Below are 16,460 nucleotides of genomic sequence, written 5' to 3' on the forward strand. Positions count from 1 at the left end.
TTTTTTAGGGCTACACCTGAGGCATATGGAAGTTCCCAGGCTAGGGGTTGAATCAGAGCTGTAGCTGCTGGCTTACACCACAGCCACAGCAATGCCAAATCCGAGCCGTGTCTGCAACCTATACCACAGCTCATGGCAATGCTGGATGCTTAATCCGCTGAGTGAGGCCAGGGTAGAACCCGCATCCTCATGTATACCAGTCAGGTTCATTACTGCTGGGCCACGATGGGAACTCCAATTTACCACTTCTTCAGAGCATTTCTAATTCTTTGCATTTGAGCATTCAGGGTTAGGGGCCTCTCGTATCCAATAGGGCCAGGACAATGCGTTACATTACATTTCTGTCTACCTTTGGAACACCATTGGGTGTGAATCCCAAATGATAATGGATAAAGCCAGTATTTCTTGGTGGGGTTGGAAATGAGGGGAGAATTCTTTTTGTTAACTGAGTTAATCTAGCTTTAGCAAATGACAAATATAGATGTTGGGAATGAATGGACCTCAAAAATATGAATAGAATAAATTTATGTAACTTTTTATACATGGATTTATTTAAACCTACAGGAAACAAGCTAAACAAATTCAAGAGCAGCTGAAAGAGCCACATAATGGTAAAAACTACAGTCTCAAAGCATCGAGCACGATGGCAAAGTCAGAGAACTTGGTGAAAAATCATGTCCAGCTGCAAAACGTAAGTTACATGTCTGTATATCCCTTCCCACAGCCCATCTCAGCACTTCCAGTTCAGAGGGCACAGGGAGCCTGTGATCAGACTTGTATATTTTTTTCAGTACTCTGTTGATTTTTTCTTTAAATCATCTTGCATCTTTGTGTGTGCACATATCTATTGGATGAAAGAGAGACAAATCTCAGCTCTTGGTTATACTCTGAAATATAATTAATCTCTAGAAGCAAAAAGAACTTCATGTGTTTGTTCTATAATCACTCACTGAATCCTTATTTGTGTCAGCAATTGTGCTGGTCACCAGGGATACAATGTTCCCTATGGTATGGAAACTTATGTAGTAAGAAATACAAACACCCAAAGGAAACTTGCACAATGAGATGGTTCATGTGCAACAGAGACTGGAGTAGAGACCATAGGAAGGTGCTGAGAGCAGAAATGGAGGCAGTAAGAAATCTAGGCTTGAACTGGATTTTATAGAACCTGAAAGGTTCGTCTAATAGTCAAAGAGCAAAGGATGAGTGGGTAGAACAAACAGAAAGAATAAAGCCATGGAATCCTAAATGCATGCCATGTTCAGGCAACTCTGAGGTAAGGAGTGTGAGAGAAATGGGAGGAGAGAGTTGCAGTTCCAGATCAGTGCTTCCTAACACCAGGCCTTAAACAGATAACAGAACTTGAGGTTAAATGCAAACCTTTGAATCCTACATTATTTCTAAAGTAGTTTTAACAAGTTGAGATATGTTGCAAAACACTAAATTAAAAACAAGCAAATGTTACAGAACTTGGAGTCAGCTTCTTGTCGCTAGAAAGCCAATACTCAGAGACAAATATAACTTTCAAAAGATTGAAAGTTTTCAAGGGAGAACCGTTTGAAGAAGGGATCAGAAATTTATAATCTTCCACTGTGTACAGATTTTCTTCTGATTGGTTGGTGGCAAGGTAACAGGTGGGTGCTCTAGTAATCTTGTGATCAGCCTTAAGTTACCATCCTCTGCTTGGGTGGGGGCCTTAGTTCCAGCAGAAAAAACTCAAAGATTCTGTTAGTTGTATCCCTTGAGGGGGAACCAAGACCCTGCCCTACACTGCATTATTGTTTCTTGACTATTCTTCCTTTGTGTCTGCATGATCTCACTTCCTTGGTTAGCAATTGATTGAAACTGCTCTTTGGTACTCAGAGAAGGTCAAGGAGGAGGAATGAAGCCTATTTCCTCCAAACAAGAAACAGGGAACACCAAAGAGATTTGTATGGAGGAGGGCCCCACAGGGTCCTGCTGCATTTCACAAACACTATCTCAGACTTAATGGAAGATCCCTGTCAGACTAGCAATTCTTTGCCCCTACACAAGACTGCACTTCCAGATTCTGAGGCACAAAATGAAAGCACAAAGACCGCAGTATAAACCCTGGTATTTGGATATAATATGCAATCACCCAGGATACATTCACAACCCTCCAAATGTGTAAATCAGTGGGAATTTATACATATTTTTGATTCTAAGAAATCATTACTTAAAAAGCCACCATTATGCAGTGTGTAACAGATGTACTTAGATGTTTAAAGCAGAATTCATACATCAGAATTGCTTCCCAGCAAAGTTTTGTTAAACTTGTAATCATGGCTGTGTGTAGGGATTGTTCTTTTTGAAACAGAGCAAATGTTTTTGCTAATGATTTCTAATGAGTATTATCCTACCACCCTGAAACAAATGCAGTGATGAGGGGCTTCAATCCCTTAGCAACTGGACCTGTCAAAGATAAACAAAGCCAGAAGCTAGTTAAAGTAGTAAGGACAGATTGCTAATCAGTAATTCACTATTGCATTATGGAAAAGGATCCAGTGTTAACTAAACACAGCTTCAACTTGTTCAGAGGTGACTGGGTGTTTTAAAGGGAAAATGAGGGACCAGGAAGGGAAAACAGTGGGGGCTTGACAGAGTTAGGGAAGTGAAAAATTACCAAGAGTTTGTCAATGTAAATGTGTTTAATAGACCATTATTGAACTTAGGATCCTGTCTTTCTACAGAGACTGGGAGACAGAGGCCATGTCCTTCTTAATGATGACATTTCAACTAAATGGCATTCAGGTCCTTGAGAATGACACTCCCCAGTTGTAGGAGATACATAAACATCTCAACAGGACAAAGGAAGGTTTACCTTCCTAAACCCCTTTTAGTAAATGCTCTAAGAAAGGTTTCTGGCCTATCCTCAGGCATTGGCTAAAAGAAACAGTAAATTCTTTTGGAGGCTTTTAGTTTTTTTGGTTTTGGTGTTTTTTGGTAGACATTTTTAAGTAGGGCTAGGGTCAACCTAGGAATACAGTCTTGAGCTGTTAGAACTATGTTAGAGTTTACTGAAGTCTTTTAGTTTGGGGGTGAGTGAATGAAATCATTTAGGCAGAAAATTTGCAATCATTAAAGGCAAAAGTTGAGGGTTAATCCAGAAAAAGGCTCAGAGTGACACCACGCAACTCAGATTGGGACTTAAACCCTCAGGCTGGGACTCTAACCCAGCCAAAACCCAGACTGAGACTTGAATCTACAGGCTGAAACTTGAATCCACTGTCTTTTCATTAAAATCACACACCTGGGAGTTCTTTTGCAATGTAGCAGATTGGATTGAGGATCCAGCATTGTCACTGCAGTGGCTCAGGTCACTGCTATGTCATGGGTTCGATCCCTGAACTGGGAACAGAATTCTGCATGCTATAGGTGAGGCCAAAAATAAATAAATAAATAATTGCACACCTGGTTCCAGGACTTACTGAAGTACAGGTACTTTTTGTCCCAGCATAGAAGGAATTTAGCAAGAGGCCAAGTAGATTTATTGAGGGAGAGACATTCCATAGACAAAATGTGGTCTGTCTCCAAAGGCTTGAGAGCACCCCAAAATATGGGGTGGTTAATGTTTATGGGCTAGGTAATTTCATAGGCTAATAAGTGGGAGGAGTATTCCAATCATTTTGGGGAAGGGGTGGGGAATTTCATGAATTGGGTCATGGCCCTCTTTTGGAGCTTTTATGGTTGGCCTCAGAACTGTCACGGCACCTGCGAGCATATCATTTAGCTGCTAATGCATTGCATGAGTATAAGGAAGCTCAAGGGCCACTAAAAGTTGGATCTTCAACTATCTTGGACCTAGTTGGTTCTAACCAATTTTTGTCCTATCTTCAACAGCTATGTCATTTGTTAAGGGTTGTGCCCTGCCTCCTTCGCTCCTATTTCTAGAGGAGCCTATCAAAGTTTCCTCAAGAAGAGAGTCTCTCAGTCCCTAGGCATTTTATAGGGTTGCAGCCAGAATATACACATTGTTTTATGTTCTTTTCCACTGAATCTATGATCAGTCAATAGCATTTTCCCTCTGTGTTAGGATCTCCACAGACTCATTTGGGAGAGAGCATAATGGCCCACTAAGTGGCCACTTCACAATTTTCTCCACCTTCCCCTCCTAGTGGACACTCATTTTCTTTCCTATTGTTTAATTATTAAAGCATTATTAAAATAAACTTTTCACTCCTGTGTTTCCCTCACCTCTTATTTGATTGGAATCATTAGGTTAGAACAACAGGACAAAATTATTAACTGTAGGGGTTGCAGTATTTGGAAGACCTTTGGTCCCTATAATTTTCTTTTACTTATCTCTCCCTCATCCCTCCTCTTCAGCTCACTGCTCCACCAGAATTTTTGTGTGTTGACACAGGGCAGCAGAGGCTTAATTAGATCATTCCCCAGGGCTCAAAATAGGATCTGGGAAGGCATCTTTTTGTATTCACCCCATTTTTGGATAAAGAGAGTATGGCTAGGACATTTTTTTCTCTGAGTTGTGGTGTAGTCAGCTACGACAGCACATTTCAAGGGAACATCAGTCTGAAGCGCTACACAAACACTGGGAATTCAGGCAGAGGATAGATATGAGAGGGAGGCATTTAGGGACCCTGAAGAAAGAGAGCAAGGTAATTGAGGAGACATAGGCCTGCCAGCCTTAGCATCTTGTGCATTGCTGTCTAGGCTCAAGGGAACCCTGAGCAGAGATCCCTTTAACAAGACTAGATTGGGATGAACAAGTTGCTTTCCCAAAGGCACATATCATTTTCTGTGCTGGAAAGCAATGTGGGTCACTATCAGCTTTGTCATACCTTTGTCAACATTGCTTTTGCTAATTTAATAGCAGAAAATTGCATGCTTTAATTACATTTCACTGTTTGAGAGGGTAGTATAATCTGTTCATCTATTTCAAGTCAAATTTCCACTTTGGTGAATTATGTACTAATAACCTTTCTCAAAATTTTATTATAAGAATTAAATGACAATTTGACAGCAACTTTTCATGTTGTATGTTATGGAAGAAAATAGTAATAGAGAATGGGTATCAATAATCTCTTAAAAAGAAATTGAAATATTTAAGAATATTTGCTTTCTTACAATGCTATGCTTAAGATATATAAGAGGTATATAGGACATCTGAGCAGTTGGTCAGGTAACAAATAGCCTTAGGGAAAGCAGTGATTTGTACTGTGGCTAAGAAATGTCTGCATCCATGTTCAAATGCAAAAGTATTAACGATGTCCATGAAAAATTAATCATTTGATCTAAGAAAGAAATGGAAAGTTTTATTTGGGCCAAATTTGAGGATGATAAACCAGAAAGAGCATCTCAGAAAGCTCTGAGAACCGTTCTGCCCATTACAAGTCAAGACATAGTCATACAAGTTTTTTGAGACAGATGGCTGTACGTCAAATGACATAGTATTGACAGTTTACACAATCCAGATCTAAGTGTTATCCTGGTGGGTCATGAGATGTCCTACAAAGTCAAGAAGGAATGGTATCTTTAAGGAGCTGGCTTGCTGATGCTGGGAGAATGGTGCTCTTTATGGCTGAGTAGGAATTCCTGCCAGATGGAGAGGTCTGGTCCATGCGTAATGCAGATACACAATTCACAGTGGGATAGGAGAGAAGAAGCTAAAGGGCCCAGAAGATTTTTTGTTTAAATTTCTCTTGTCTTGCCATAAAAATGTGACTTTTATTTTACAAAGAAAATTTGCAAAAGCATTTTTCTTTGGTAGGTCTTTTTTTTTTTTTTTTCTTCTTCTTCAGACCAGAACTGTGAGGAAACACCAATGTCAATGATGAGAGAAAAATATGATAAATAAAATAACGATAATAACAAATAACATGTACTGGATACAGACATAGAAACACACTTTTATTTAGTCTTAACAACAACTATTTAGTTTACACCCACAATGTGCAGAAGAGGGAATGAGGACTCAAACCTTGAGAAAGTTAACCTCCGTCAGGCACATAGTGAGTAACTGAGCGCCAAACCCATATCCCTGAAACTCAGTGATTCTCAACAGGGAGCACTGTTTCCCCACAGATCATTTGTCAAAGTCTAGAAATAGTCTGGGAGTTACAATTTGGGAGGGGAATGCATGATCATCTATGAGTAAAGGGTGCTGACCTAATATAATGCATGGGGTGGTCCCCCACCGCAGAAAATTATCTTTCTCAAATGTCAAGAGTAGTGAGGAAGTCCAGAGTCCAAGGTTAAGATGCAAAATGTGTCCACTTAAGAAATTCTGAAGGGCTACTTAGGTGTTCTATCTATCACCACCCTTCAGGCATTGACTTCTACTGCATGAAGGGAGACAGGTTGACCCAAGTACTACAACCCTAGGGACAGAAAATGTCCTGCTCTGCTTACCCCATCAGGCAAGTTTGTCTTCATTTTATCCTAAAGCCCCCAAGTTAACTACTTGAAATTCTTTGCAAATTGCAATGTTGAACAAATGAATTGTCTGTGTCTGGCACTCCCTGAAGTTCATTAAATATTCATTGGGAAGGGTTTCACTTTTTAGTCATTTAACAAGATGTGAAACATCCAGTCCAGTGAAGCAACGTGACATTCTGGAAACATTTGACTCAGAGGCTGCAGAACCAGACTGACAGTGCCTTGGAATAAACTAGCTCCATACCATCATTTACAGATGAAGCATTCATGACTCTCATTTCCTCTGTCCCTGATGTGAGAGTGCTGGGGGTAGAGTTATAACCTCCAGCCCAGTCAAGTGAGTGAAACTTCTCAGCACCTAGTTCAGGGATCAGAAACAGAAGATGATCTATTCTCTCTTAAAATCAAGAGAAAATATACCTAAGTGAAAAGTAAAGGAACAAAATAATATATTCCTTCCCAGAGATTTTTCAGTAACCATCTCAGGAGAGATAAATTTGGGAGTAATGTTTAATGAGAAAGAACTGGAAAATATTTGCATGCAGGAGGAGAACAGTAAGACTTTTATGCCTAACACAGCCTTAGTAATTGGTAGAGAGAGGCATTCATTCATTCTATCATGCTTATTGAACATTTTTCTATGTTGGGCTTTTCATGAAGAGCTTAAAAAATACCAACAGAAGAGATGGATCCTGACTTCAGGGAATTCACTGATTAGTCATAGAAACAAACACCTAACCATATACTTTTTTTGTAATGTAGACACATTAAGTCAAATTGCTATCAGATAATGGAAAAGGACATCTAAAATTGGCTAGGGAAATCTGTGAAGCCTGCTCTGAAGTATGTGACATTTAAACTGAGGCTTGAGAGTGAGTTGAAGTTCGTCAGATAGTTGGAGAGATATTAGTCATAAGAAGTGATTTCCTTGTAGTGTGAATCACAATTAATTTTGAATAGTTCTAGTCTGATCTCTTTTTTAAACATCAAATTCTAACTTATAGATTCATACATTCATCTGTTATTTTTCATTAAAGTATAGTTGATTTATAATATCATGTTAGTTTCAAGTAAACAGCACAGTTGATACAAGTCACAGTTTCCTCCATCCGTGTCTCGCCATATTAAAGAGAAAGTACATTTTCAGAGAGAGAGAACTCATGTGTACACAGGTTAAAAGAGGACCCGACAGACTCTGCAATAGTCTTTCTACCCCACAAGGCAGACCTGAGTGGAAACCCAATCAGAAGGCCAATCTTCTGATTGGTCTTGGGCAGGATACAATATTTGCATGGGGAACAGGTTATACGGTGGCCAGGTAAGGAATGGGCCACATTCCTTCTCTAGCAGGGAGTGAGCAGCCCCAGCTGGTCAAGATGGGGGAAGGGACATTACAAGAGACATGGCCAGAGGCTTTTGATTTTAATCTCCTTGAAGGGGACTTGAAGCCTGTAACACAATGATCCAGTTATACATAAGCACTTTTTTTTTTTAATTTCTTTTGTCTTTTTAGGGCCACACCCACAGCATATGGAGGGTCCCAAGCTAGGGGTTGAATCAGAGCTATAGCTGCCGGCCTACACCACAGCCGCAGCAACATGAGATCCAAGCCATGTCTGGGACGTACACCACAGCTCAGGGCTGGATCCTTAACCCACTGAGCAAGGCCAAGGATGGAACCTGCATCCCCATGGATACTAGTAGGTTTGTTAACCACTGAGCTGTGACAGAAACTCCCATAAACATACATTCTTTTTCAAATTCTTTTCCCTTATAGATTATTACAAATCTGAGTGTAGTTCCCTGGGCGATACAGTAGGTCCTTGTTGGTTATCTATTTTATATACAGTGGTGTGTATATGTTATACCCAGCCTCCTAATTTATGCCTCCCCCACATTCCCCTTTGGTAATCAAAATTTTGTTTTCCTTGTGAGTCTCTTTCTGTTTTGTAAATAAGTTCATTTATATCTATTTTTCTTTTTTTTTTTTTTAGATTTCACATATAAGCAATTTCATCTGGTATTTGTTATTCAAATATGTACTAAATATCCACTAAGGACCAGGGATGTAATGATGACCCAAAATGATGATGTTCCTAATTCCAAGGAGCCTACTAATTACCGTAGCTGATAGATATTAATCAAAGAATCCCAGAAACAGATGTGTCAAGGCCTACAGCCAACAGTGAACAGTGCTGTTAAGGCTTACAGAAGGCAGGTCTGGGAGATAACCTGATAATAGGAATAGCTCACTTTCCCTGGCAGAAGGGGGCACCTCGTTGAGGTGAGGTGGTGGGGGTGGAAGTGGGGCTGGAGGACTGCTTGCTGTCTGTCCTGGCTGTCTGGGAAGGGTGTCCAGCTGTATTATTTCTCTTCAGTTGAAATGTAGTAAAGTTTGACAGCAATTGTTATGGTTCTTCCTGCTTCCCTAAAAGGTGCAAACATTCTTAAAATAGCCACAATGGTCATGCTGTTTTTAATTATATAAGAGATCTGGATGAAATCATGCTCTAAAACATGTCATAACTGCTCAGTCTCACCATCTTCTAGGCTCACAAGTCAGACCTGCAATAAAGAACTTTTTGACACAGACATAGGTGAGCTGAGAGCAAGGTAGAGACAAAACATTGAAAACCTTAAAACCATTTAAAAATATCCTCCCTTCTGCGTTTATTGCCTGGGGTTCTAGACCAGCTGATTATCAACTCTGTCAACATTGCTTTCCAACATGGACATGGCTTTCATTTAACCTTCTGATGCTCGCTGTTTTCAGGGCAGACCTGGAAACAGCGGACATGGCTCTACTCCCAACACGCGCCTTCTTCTCTAAGGGTCTATTGATTTCTGGGCCCCACTGACAGTGTGCTGGGAACAAGGCAGGTGTGGTGCAAACAACAGTTGGCGTCCTCAGGACCTACGAACACTTCCACAAGGCGGCCTTCCAGGGAAATCAAGCAGGATAGTGCTTCCCTGTGAAATGACCGTATTGACCAGGGTCCATGCAGGCTTGAAAGGAAATTGGCTGAGCTCATGCTGATAGGACAGGCAAACGGTCTGTGCCACCTCTTTATTCAGGATTAAAGTGACACTTTATATATGACACCAAATGAAGTTTTCAAAAAACATGTGCAAACACAAAAAGTCAAGATCTGTGTGAATGCAGGGAAAAACAAACAGACAAAAACCAGGGAATTAACTGCCATACTTTGTAACATTGTACAGAAATGTTAATGGGGAGGGCCAGGCAGGCAGCCTGAGCACTTGAACTTCACTGTAAATATGATCAGATGGATAAGATAAAACTGTGGCAACCTCCATTCCGCCCAGGGATAGAACTGCATAAATTTTGGAAGGAAGCATAATAAATGCTTTTAGCACAGAGTATAACATGGCCAAAAGTTGTGATCCTGGTCAGTTAAGCTGCCTTTAAGGAAAGTCCGTGCAGACTGTTGGGCTGAGTGGGTTATGCTCCTTGAAGTCCCAGAGCTGAGCTACTTAGGAAACTAAAGGAAAGCTGAATACTACCTTTAGTCTCTAATTTTTTTTTGTTTGTTTTTTGGTGTGTAGCTTTTGCTATAACAAGCTCTTTTATTTTTTAAAGTGGACTTCATTTTTTAGGACAGTTTTAGATTATAGAATAGTTGTGAAGATAATACAGAGAGGTCCCATATACACTGTACCTAAGTTTCCTCTGTTAACACTGTAATTGATATGGGATGTTTGTTACAATGAATGCACTCATACTGATGCACCCTTATTAACTGAGATCCATGGCTTATTCAGATGTCCTTAGTTTTTACCTAACTGCTTTTGTTCCAAAATCCAAGGCAGGATACCAAGTCACATTTAATTGCCATAGCTTCCTAAGTTCCTCTTGGCTGTGGCAGTTTGTCAGATTTCCTTTATTTTAATGATCTTGATACTTTTGGGGGAGTACTGGTCAAGTATTTTGCAGGATGCTCCTCTATGGGAATTTGATGTTCTTCTCATGAGTAGATTGGGGTTAGGGGCTTTTATGAGAAAAATAACACCCAGTGCCATTTGCATCACATCCTCTCAAAAGGATGTACTATCAATATGACTTATCACTGTCGCTGATTCCTTTGGTCATGTGTCTGAGGTAGTATATGTCACACATCTCCACTGAGGTTTTACTCTCTCCACCCCCCTGCTTCTACGGAGTACTCTTTGGAAGGAAGTGACTATGTATAGCCCATACTTAAGGACTGGGGAGTTATGCTTACCCTACATGCAAGCAGAGTACCATCTAAGTTATCTGGAATCTATTTCAACGGTTTTGTCTCTTCTTCGGTTGTTTGTTTATTTTTATTTATTTATTTTTTTAAGGGCAGCGTGTGCAGCATATGGAAGTTCCCAGGCCAGGTGTTGAATCAGAGCTGTAACTGCTGGGCTACCCCACAGCCACAGCAATGCCAGATTTTGGCTGCATCTGTGACCTACACCACAGCTGATGGCAGCAATGCTGGATCCTTAACCCACTGAGTGAGGCCAGGGATCGAACCCACATCCTCATGGATCCTAGTTGGATTTGTTACTGCTGAGCCACAACGGAAAATCCTTCAGTTGTTTATTGAGAAAAATGTTCTCAGGTGAGATCAGGCTCTGATAAAGTCTCTTTTCACTGAAAAGTAGGCAGTTGTAATGGAGAACATTCTGCATGTATTTCAAAATGGTTACTTTATCCTTTCCTCATCAGAGACATGGGATGATTTTTTTCCCTTTCCTTTCTTGATTCTTTGTTGTGAGAATCTGGTGTGGTCCTGAGGGTTAAACTTATGGAAGTGTGAGAACACTCCCTAAAACGGCAGCCCTCAGAGAATTTTTACTTTCCCTCTAGTTCACACACCGATTCCAAACATTTATTAAAATTACTGCTTAAGTGTTCCTATCAGTTTATGTTTCTGGCAGATTCTTCTGTAGGTAAGCTCATCTTGACTATGATTCTCTGTATTCACGTCTCTCCAGATTCTAGAGTGGTGGTTTGCCTTGCAACCTCAATTATCTGATGGATATAACAACAGTCATTGATTTTCAGTTTGTTCAGCTTTTTTTCTTATTGTTAAGGACAGAAATGATGATTTCTAAGCTCTTTGTCAGAAATGAAAACTGGAATCTCCCTCTAAATTCATTCGAACCAATATGTATGGGCTATTATTAACTTGAAGGGTTGCCAAATTATTAGGTTTTTTAGTGTTCCCATGTATCTCAATCAACCTTAGATGGGGGCACCAGGAATTTAAGTCTGTACCTCAGATCAGTACACTGAAATGAGAATGATTCTCAAAAAGTCTATGAGAGAAATGATTGAAATCCAAAATAATAAATTTTGGAAACAAATTTGTGTTAAAGGACCAAAATAATACCATTGAAAGCCACTGTAGAGTGTAACAGTAATCTAAACATTTGAAAGAAAATATTTAGAACACAATATCTGTTATGAACACTATGAACAAGCAGAACAAGTAAGAGGTTGATTCTCTTTGAGACTTTTATCCCTGATTTTGAACAAGGCCCTCTGTCTCTCAATGATTAAGTCTCATTCGAAGCAGAGGCTCTGAACTAATGGCCCCAAAGCTGAATTAGGCTTTTTGACATACATTGCTTTTACAAAATGAATGGGTTGCTGACTTTTCATGATTAGGCAATTCCTCTAAAAAACTGGCCAATGTTTCCCACTGATAGCCCTCTGCAGAAGCAGAGCAGAAGGTATCCCCTCCAATTTGCCACAGATGCCTCCAGATAATCTCACCTGAATCTATAGCTGAGCTTTCTGAGCATCTGAGTTTGTCTTCTTTTCGACTGTGCCCACGGCACAAGCATGCAGAAGTTCCTGGGCCAGGGATTGAACCCGAACCACAGTAGGGGTCAGAGCCACAGCAGTGACATGCCAGATCCTTAACCTGATGCACCACAGCGAACCCCTGAGTGTGTCTTCCAAAACAATTTTATTAGCAGTTAGGGAAAAAATCCGAGTAGGTCTTTTATAGAACCTTAAAATCAGATAGAAATTAAAGATATTGGTTATATTTCAATAACATGTTGATTCAGTTCACTTTTTCCATGGTTTCTGATAAACAGCTTTAATTAATCATCAGAGAAGTACACATGAAGGTATTTCCATCATTCTTTGGAATTTGTCATTTGGGGTCACTGAAAACAACCATAATTTTCCAAATTATCTCTATATCTTCTTTTTGTTCCATGTCATTCACACCATTTTGTAAGAAGTCTAGCCTATGTCAAATCCATTTCGTAAAAATCATATTCTGATTCAAGATGTCATTACTAACAATATTTGGGTTATTTTGGAAGTACTTAAAAAGAAAACATTTACTTAAAGATTTTGAAGTTACATAACCTTGACAATTTCCCTAGACTCCATAGCCAATCCCCACTGATAGACTTTTTCCCAAGGATACCATCTAGTTAAATTTTTTTTCCATCTGTTTCCTGTGCAGTTGCATAGGTGACACAGACACACACAAACATATGCACACAGAAATATACATGTATATGTACATATAAAATCTATTCATATGTGTATATACCCACACAAAGCTAAATACATTTGTATATACCCACATACACTTATGTACACATCTGTTTACTGCATTTTCCTTATTTACACAAGTGGATCCATATTATGCATACATTTTTTGCACCTTGTTTTTATTCTTTTCAATGGCTGTATAGTATTTATTTGTGGCCGTTTCTATAGTTTCTAATTCTTTCTCTTTTTTGTTTTTTTCTTTGTCATTAAAAATTCCACCACTGACATAATCCTGGTAATTGTATAATTTTGAACTTTTATAATTAACAATAGAAATCCCTAGAAGTAGTATTTGGGATCACAGGGTATATATGTTTAAAATCTGGGAACATTTTGCCAATGTGTACCCCAACAAATTAGCACCAACTCTATTTTTCTTGAATCTTTGCCTTTTCTAGATACTCCTGAAATTTAATTTTCTCTGTTCTGATTTTCACCTCTTTACAATGAGTACAGTGATACACCTTCTCATATGTATTTTGTATATCTATTTTTTTGTGAAATTCTTATTCATATATTGCTCTAGTTTGGTTAACATACAAAAAATGTCATTTCTCAGCATAGTTTTCTAGAAAAAGAACTTGCTACCCCTTACTGCTTGTTCAAGTGCTAAGTGTCCAAGGAGTGGTAAACTTGGCAACTGCTGCCTGGTTGAGATTTCATGTGATATTTCCCTTGGGAAAAAGTTTTCTTTCTTTTTTTTCTTTTTTGGCTGCACCTGCGACATGTGGAATTTCCTTGGGCCAGGGATCAAACCCGTGCCACAGCTGCAACCCAAGCCACTGAAGTGACAACACCAGATCCTTAATCCATTATGTCATAGGAGAACTCTGGGGAAAAGTCTTTCTTAATGTGCCTAAAGAAAGCCATATAGTTTTCTACATATGGTTTTCTCTAGGCTCCCATGCCTCATGATACCCCATAGCTAAAGGTGAAACCAAGGGTTTATAACTATAAAGAATAAATTGTTCACACACTTCTCTTGTTAGATATAGCAATTACCTGGTAACAGGCCGAAAGAGGGAAATGGTGGAGAGTGGTGGGAAGATACTCTAAATCAGAACCTTCCATAATTCTAAAACTGTTTGAAGTTCATTCAATCAGCATTTATTGAATCCCTATTGTTAGTAGTTCAGCCCTAATTAATTTTTTGGTAAAATGTACATTGACTAAAAAATAATTGCGTTAGATAATAGTTTGTATCAACTATACTTCAATTAAAAAAAAAAACACTTGTGACTTTGGCTCTTAGGCATAGTGTGCCATGGGTAAATGCTGAAATGAAAAGATAGTAATAGGATTCTAAAGTGAGGAACCTTGTTATATGGACATTATCTAATCACAAAGAGTTTGGGGGACCAGGGGAGAGAACATACTCAGTGTGTGAGAAATGGGATGAAAATGATGTCTTTATCATTCTCCTAATCAGGTGCCCAGTGGAAAAGTTACTGGTAAGTTCCAGTAATGTTTTGACACATAGCTATAGTATCAGAGACCCTCCTCTCATAACTTCTCCTCCAGCTTAACTTTGTGCATGTGATTTTCCACAGTATTCAAAGGCGGAAAGGCATCCTGTGACTGCATTGGGGAAAATGATGGAGTCAAGTTTTGCCGGCCCCCAGTCATTCCCAGAGGTCCCTTCTCCTGACAGAGGAAGCCAATCTGTCAAACACCACAGGTACAGAGAGCTAATGGTGGCGGGCATGGGCACATTGACACTGTGTATGAAGCTGGACCATACATGCCAAGGAATGGCAGCATTATTCAGGAAAGATGATTGTTCTTGCTTCTTCTGCAGTTCCCCAGGATGTGATGCTCTAACATCTCACAGCAGGTAAACCAAAGATACCAGCAGGCAACCATGCCCCTTTAAGAAACCTAAGGAACTATTAACACCACCCGTCAAGGCTGCAGACACAGCCCAGTGAATGAAACAATTGCATTCCAAAGACTATTAAAAACATGATTTTCCCTAGCCTGCCTTATCACCCTCTGCAAACTTAATGACTAATTCTTCCCTAGGCAGCTGATGGGACATGCTTCAGGTCTTCTAACATGGTTCTTAAAGAAAACTTTCCAGGGGAAAGAGGCCTAGAAAATCTCCTTGAGTTTATAAGATCTGCCATTATCAATGGAGTGGCCTTTTTTTATAAGCTGACCATAAAAATTGACTCTGGGGGAGAAAGCCAAAAATAAAATTATCTTATAAAAGTCATCTTAAAAATTTTATAGCATTCTGAGGCCGAGCACATTCCTCAACATCTTCTAGTTAGATGCTATGTTTTCTACATAAGGAAACTGGAACTCTGAAAATTGAATGTCTTTGTTCTACAGTGCCAGTGCTTGGGACTTGCTGGAACAGACATTACATATATGTGTATCCAAAATATATCCTCAATTTTTGTGGAAGTTGACTAGAGATTAAGATTCCTTTTCTTAGTAAGAAGTACAGTGTTTAAAAAATTCTGAAAAGATTATGAAAAGATTAAAAATTTTTTCAAAACAGAAGAGGGAAAATATATTTGTTACCAGCAATGAATAATCAATGTTGTTGACCCTTGGTCTTTAGGTATCTATTTTGAAAACCAGCATGACAGAAGTATGAATTCTTTAAGGAAACCAACTTCTTCACCTATTAGGGACCCCCCTCAAAACAGATTTTATTGTTGCTGGCCACATTTCCTATGAGGTTTTCAGTTACTCTGGATACTAATCCTCAGAATTTGATGGTGATTTTTATTCTACATGAGTAGAGAATGAGATACCAAGGGTTTTCTAAGTTTAAAAAAAAATGGTTTAAATATTTTCAACACAGGATGAAATATGTTTGACTGCTGGATAATTACTTTAGTTATTAACTACAATTTTTGGTTTATATCATTTGGGGCATTTATAAATATTTCGCTGTGAAAAGAGCTTTTAAGTTCATTGGACCTAATGGAAGATCTTCAGTTAGGGAAAGAAGTACAAAATTATCAGCCATTTAGAAGATTTTTTTTTCCAAGGAGTATTTTCCTCTGCTGGTTGTAACACATGTTAAAATGGTATTCCATCCAGCCAAGTAAAATAATTAAATATAATATTAAGTACTGTATTATGCCATGCATGTTTTAAAGTTGGTATAATAAAGAATTATAGCTTCTAATGTATTTGAGCTGCAAATACCCTACCCCTACTTTTGTCTGTTGATGTACCCCCTCTTAAACTTGGCTTCTACTCTGGTTTCCAGGAATCACTCACAGATTAGATAAGGAAGTCTCTGAGAGACCTTCCTTTTTGTTTGGTTCAATGACATTGCAGCATTTGTTGACATACATTGTGTGTCCTGATAGATAGGCAAAGGTTGATTTATAAGGTGCTTTTAGAACTTTGTAAATTATAGTTCAATATATCATAGCTTTTGTTTTGTAAAACATGCAGTAGACTTAAACGTTTTCGTGATTGATAACCTGGTCACTGATTTATGTCCTAC

General features: G+C 39.0%; 1 protein-coding gene across 1 annotated transcript in view; it reads left to right on the forward strand.

Moving 5' to 3' along the window:
- NRG3 (neuregulin 3) overlaps positions 1 to 16,460 on the forward strand; it is a 1,088,386-nt gene that overhangs the window by 1,057,803 nt on the left and 14,123 nt on the right. Inside the window, 2 exon segments of the mRNA XM_001927008.5 lie at positions 565 to 691; positions 14,539 to 14,666. Coding sequence (XP_001927043.3) covers positions 565 to 691; positions 14,539 to 14,666 — 255 coding nt within the window.

Source organism: Sus scrofa, chromosome 14, assembly GCF_000003025.6.
Source record: "Sus scrofa isolate TJ Tabasco breed Duroc chromosome 14, Sscrofa11.1, whole genome shotgun sequence".
NCBI classification, from domain to species: Eukaryota; Metazoa; Chordata; class Mammalia; order Artiodactyla; family Suidae; genus Sus; species Sus scrofa.